At 37.6% G+C, this 6000-nt stretch overlaps 1 protein-coding gene across 3 annotated transcripts in view; it reads left to right on the forward strand.

The window, feature by feature from the left end:
* LOC133418301 (NACHT, LRR and PYD domains-containing protein 12-like) overlaps positions 1–6000 on the forward strand; it is a 135922-nt gene that overhangs the window by 591 nt on the left and 129331 nt on the right. For all 3 annotated transcript variants that reach the window (XM_061706860.1, XM_061706861.1, XM_061706862.1), the window contains exon 2: positions 2276–2462. In XM_061706860.1, coding sequence (XP_061562844.1) covers positions 2314–2462 — 149 coding nt within the window. In that variant the 5' untranslated portion in view covers positions 2276–2313. The remainder of the gene's footprint in view (positions 1–2275; positions 2463–6000) is intronic.

Here is a 6000-nt window from a genome sequence, read left to right on the forward strand (position 1 = left end):
CTGTGAGTTAAAAAGACATCAAGCTTATTTCCGGGGTTTTTCTGCTGCGAGACGTCGTCTCCACTGACAGATGTGTAATGTTCTCAGAGCTTCTCCAAGCTGGAAATTACTGTTCAATTTCATTTTATTTATATAGCGTCTATTACAACAGAAGTTGTATCTAGGATCTTTCCAGAGACCCAGAACATGATGAACGATCCAGATGTGTTTCATTTGACTTCAGCAGAAAATTGAAGAGTTTATTTTTTAGTTTTACATCAAGCAGCCAATACAAGTACATGAAATACATGATTATCAATGATTATCAATACAATCACATCTTAGATAAATCAATAATCCTGTCTTTCTGGTGTAATGAGCTGAATAGACTCCAGCAGACTCCGTGACCCTGTACACGATTAAACAGCTAAAGAAACTGGATGGATGGAATAAATCCATCACAATACATGACATTAAAAATACCTTGATATTAAATTAGTTTTGGTATAGACCAGAAATTAGTACTTCAAATAAAACAGAACAATTAACAATCAAATCTTTGTGAAATAATCAGTAAATGAGGTTGTTTTAAGAGTATTCTTGTTAGCTTCCAGTCTCCTAACATTCCAGCATGACTGTAGCTCACCATGACACAAGTTCTTTCACTCATTTTTATGATCACGTGTTTGAATTCTGTCTGGGAAGTTTAACGAGTATTCTGGCTCTGATCACATGACACACTCACAGGTTGGTCTACGTTTCCTCCCAACACCCGACATCACACATCCACTATTACACTGAGGTTTAAAGAGCTTTGTTACAAATAAAACACAGTTAGAAGTGAAGGAAACACGAACTAAAGTCTTATCTGGATGATCAGTAGACAAACAATGAGTTTAAGAACATTCCTGGTCCAAATGGAACCTCATAAAGGTTCACAACAGCAGCTGATGTTCTTCCAGGTGAACCGGATGATGGACTGGATGTTAAAGGTGAACTTCCATCGGTGGGTTCCACCTGCCGTCCACTACGACTTCCATCATTGATAAAGTACCAACCAGGAACTAATCTTCTCCCCGCAGGTCCAGATCTGTCGTTACAACCAAACAACTTAACAACCGTGTTTGTGAACGTTGGTCTGAACGGTGTTTTTGGAAACAGCCGAGTCTCTGAACCGTGATGGTTCTATGTAGGTACCAACGTCCTTCCCTCCATCATTCCAGCTGTGGATTCAGGAAACACTCGTATCGTTCCTGCGTGGGTCCAACTATGTTAGTGGTGAACATCGTCATCAACGGTGGTTTTGGGAAACGCACCCCTGATCTCAGACTCACCTTCATGACTGGATCCAGAATAAACTCTGATGTTCTTGTGTAGAAAACTGAACACGAGCAGGTAACGTTCAGGCTGGTCTTTAGTGGGAATGAGTGAAGAAGTGGTTTCCTGGATGACTTCACCAGTCCTTCTTTGACTTTTTAATGAAACAGAACATTTCTTCTCCAGGGGAATACTCGGCTTCACAGATTGGAAGAAATTAGAGGTGACTCTCAGTTTCAATTCTCACTTAAGCTGTTTTCACATAGAGGGCACAGCGGCATTCATTGTGTATGTGCTGCCGCCGCGCAAAGGGCGCAAGGTCTGCCGCCGAGCTTGGCAGCGCGCAACAGGGCACACGCCGCCAAGTTTGCGCGGCGGCAAAGGGCGCAACAGGGCGCACGCCACCGAGCTGCCACCAGGTTGCCGCCGCGGCAAGCGCGCAAGACGGCGCAAGACGGTGCAAAGCAGCTTTCACATAAAACGCGGTATGAGAATGATCTTGGCTGTGAGTCTGTGTGAGGAGTGTGGGATGAGACTGACGGCCTATCGGGACATCAATAAAAAGGGACCCCCCTTGCTGCTGCTGCTGCTCGTCTCCTCCTCCTCCTCCTCAGAAGAAGAAGAACTAAAGCAAGGGCTTTTCTTTGAACCAGGACAGATGCATATTGCAAAGCGAGCTGTAGCTACTGTACGTCCAAACGAGTGGGAAAATGGCGCCAGACCGGAAAAACCTTTTTTCGGTTGCCAAGCAACTTGCAACGAATATGCGCGCTGCTCTGCGCTGAGTCTGCGCTGAGTCTGCGCCCATCCCGGCAGTGTGCGTGGCACAAACCACGTTCTATGTGAAAGCAGCTCTATCGTCAGTATCAGTAAAACCTCTTTCTTCACCCTCAGGAGTTTTGACAAAGTCATTCAGGAAATGTGGTTGAAAAATGTATTTCATGACTTAGTGGTGTTTTAATAAAGTTTCTGTCTACAGATTCAAAGATGGTGGGTGTTTCTGGTTCATGTTTCTGAATGACTGAAGTCCAGAAGATGGATGATTGTGTGGAGGAAGAGGAAGAGAGACCAGAGTCTCCAGGATCCATCAGTCCGTCTATGAGGAGTGACATGTCCAATGAAAAACCTCCACACTTCAGTGAAGAACCTGGACCTTCAGACACAAAGTAAGACAACTGTTGGTAACTGTTTGTATGACTCATCATGACTTTATATTTTCTGTACGTGCTGGTTTATTTATTTATTTATTTATTTATTTATTTATTTATTTTTTATTTTTTATTTTTTATTTTTTATTTTATTTATTTATTTCGTGCATGGTGGTCAATCTACCCACCCATGACCGAAAAGGAGCAGGATGAAGACAAGTCTTATTTTACCTGCCCCTTATTAATACCAAAACAAAAAAAAGTCAATGTAACCAATATTTACAAAAATATACACTTAAATAGAACCAACCACATATATTAATAATACTGCTTAAATCCCAGTCTATTCATGATCATTTAACTTAAATATTTTATCTTTATACATTTTTTTGAACCTAAGTAAATTTGTACATTCCTTTAAATCATTCTGTAGAGAGTTCCACAGTTTTACTCCCACAACCGATATAAACATCTGCTTGAGAGTGGTCCTTGCATACTGATGTTTGAAATTATATTTCCTTCTATGATCTATATCTTCTGGAAAAAAACAAACAACTGCTGTAGATTACTTGGTAATAATTTTCTTTTTGCCCTATGCATAACTAATAATGTCTGTAACTCAACTATTTCTTTAAATTTAATAAGTCCTGAATTAATAAATAATCTATTGGTGTGTTCTCTGTAATTTGTTTTATGAATGATCCTCACCGCTCTTTTCTGCTGGATAAACAATGGATGTAGATTGCTAGTATATGTGTTGCCCCAGACTTCCACAAAGTAATTGAAATAAGGTAAAATCAGTGAACAATATAAAATTCGCAATGCCTTATAATCTAATACATATTTTGCTTTGTTCAGAACAAAAATACTCTTAGAAATCTTTTTTTAACATATGATATATGAGCTTTCCATGTCAATTTGTCATCCAGTACAACACCCAAAAATCTAAGTTCACTTACTCTTTCGATATTTACTCCGTCCATAGACAGTGACACATTTTAAATTTTTCGATTACTAAAAATCATAAATTTTGTTGTTTGTAAGTTTAATGATAACCTATTTTCATCAAACCATCCTTTAAGTTTAATCATTTCTTGTACAATGGTCTCTGCTAACACCTTTAAATCATAACCAGAAGTAAAAAAATTGTGTCATCTGCAAACAAAACAGACTGCAATATTTTAGACACTTCACATATGTCATTAATATACAAAATAAAAAGTTTAGGGCCCAAAACCGAGCCTTGTGGGACTCCACATTCAATCTTCATATATTCAGAAGTGTTACCAGCAAACTGTACATATTGTTGTCTGTTTTCTAAGTAGCTTCTTAACCAGTCCAGAACTATTCCTCTCACTCCATACATATGTAACTTGGAAATTAAAATGGTGTGATCTATTGTATCAAATGCCTTTTTTAAGTCGATGAATACACCTATTGTATGTTTCTTACTATCAATCGCCGTTGTTATTTCTTCCATGATATTCATTAAAGCTGAAGCTGTCGACCGATTTGTCCGAAATCCATACTGGCTTTCATTCAGCAAGGCATTCTTTTCTATAAAATTATCAAATTTTTTTCCAAAACAACTTTTCAATCACTTTGGAAAATTGTGAGAGTAAGGATACTGGTCTATAATTTGTAAACCTGTATTTTTCTCCTGATTTAAAAAGTGGAATAACTTTTGCTACCTTCATTCGATCTGGAAAAATACCTGTATGAAAAGAAAGATTACAAACATAACAGGGGTTTAGTTATACAATCAATGGTCTTTTTCACTATTATCATATCTATCCCATTACTATCAGCAGATGTCTTATTTTTTGATTTTGATACAATAGATACAATTTCATGTTCGCTAGCCTCTCCTAAAAACATAGACTGCAACACTTTACATTCCCCTTTCCATTTGCTGTCCATTTGCCCATCTTTATGTTTTGCAATGGAACTGGCCAGATTAGGCCCAACATTTACAAAAAATGAATTAAATTCGTTTGCAACTACATTCATATTTTTCCTAATCATATTGCTATTATTCATGAAGTAGCTGGGCAGGTCCGCAGACACGGCCGTATTTCCTATAACCTTCCTTAAAATGTTCCAGGTACCTTTGATATTGTCTTTATTTTTTATTAACAACTTGTTATAGTATTCTTTCTTAGCCTGTCTCATTATTATTATCAGCTTGTTTTTGTAAACTTTGTATTTCGTTTCCGCAGCCGTTGTTCTAGTTTTCATGAAGTCTCTGTAGAGATTGTTTTTTTTTTTGCATGCATTCTGTAAACCCTTAGTTATCCAAGGCTTCCTGTTGTAGCTACCCTTTTCTTTGCACGTTACTGTTGGACAATGTTTTTCATACAGTGATAAATAAGTGTTCAGAAAAGCCCCGTATGCAGCATTAACATCTTGTACATAAACCTCTTTCCACTCTTCCTTTAAGAGGTCAGCCCTGAACCTGTTTATTGCACCATCTCTTCGTACTCTAGTGTTTCTTGAAACATTTGCCTCCCTCTTACTGTATTTCATTTCACAGAAATATGTTATAAAAATGGGCAAATGGTCACTTATATCATTCATTACTAATCCACCTGTTATATTCTTATCTATATCATTTATGAAAAACTTATCAATTAGTGTTGCACAGGTTGCTGTTATTCTACTGGATTTTGTAATCACTGGGTACAGCCCTCTACTATATAGTAAATCCATAAAGTCTGATGTTGTTTTATGTTTAACTATTTGAAGTTTTAGTTTCTTCAAACATCAAGTACTCCTTCTGGTTCCTGTTTTTCCACCACGGAGTCTTCTGTGTTCCTCAACCACGTGGTCTACTACTACTACTACTACTACTACTAATGCTACTGCTACTACTACTACTACTACTACTACTACTGCTGCTACTACTGCTACTACTACTACTACTACTACTACTACTACTACTAATGCTACTGCTACTACTACTACTACTACTGCTACTACTACTACTACTACTACTACTGCTGCTACTACTACTACTACTACTACTGCTGCTACTACTACTACTACTACTACTACTACTACTACTACTACTACTACTACTACTACTACTGCTACTACTACTACTACTACTACTACTACTACTACTACTACTACTACTACTACTACTACTACTACTACTACTGCTACTACTACTACTACTACTGCTACTACTACTACTACTACTACTACTACTACTACTACTACTACTACTACTACTACTACTACTACTACTACTACTACTACTACTACTACTACTACTGCTACTACTACTACTACTACTACTACTACTACTACTACTACTACTACTGCTGCTACTACTACTACTACTACTACTACTACTACTACTACTACTACTACTACTACTACTACTACTGCTGCTACTACTACTACTACTACTACTACTACTACTACTACTACTACTACTACTACTACTACTACTACTACTACTACTACTACTACTACTACTACTGCTGCTACTACTGCTACTACTACTACTACTACTGCTACTACTACTACTACCAGGGGTGTAGCACCAAAT

The sequence above is a fragment of the Cololabis saira genome, chromosome 18 (genome assembly GCF_033807715.1).
Source record: "Cololabis saira isolate AMF1-May2022 chromosome 18, fColSai1.1, whole genome shotgun sequence".
NCBI classification, from domain to species: Eukaryota; Metazoa; Chordata; class Actinopteri; order Beloniformes; family Belonidae; genus Cololabis; species Cololabis saira.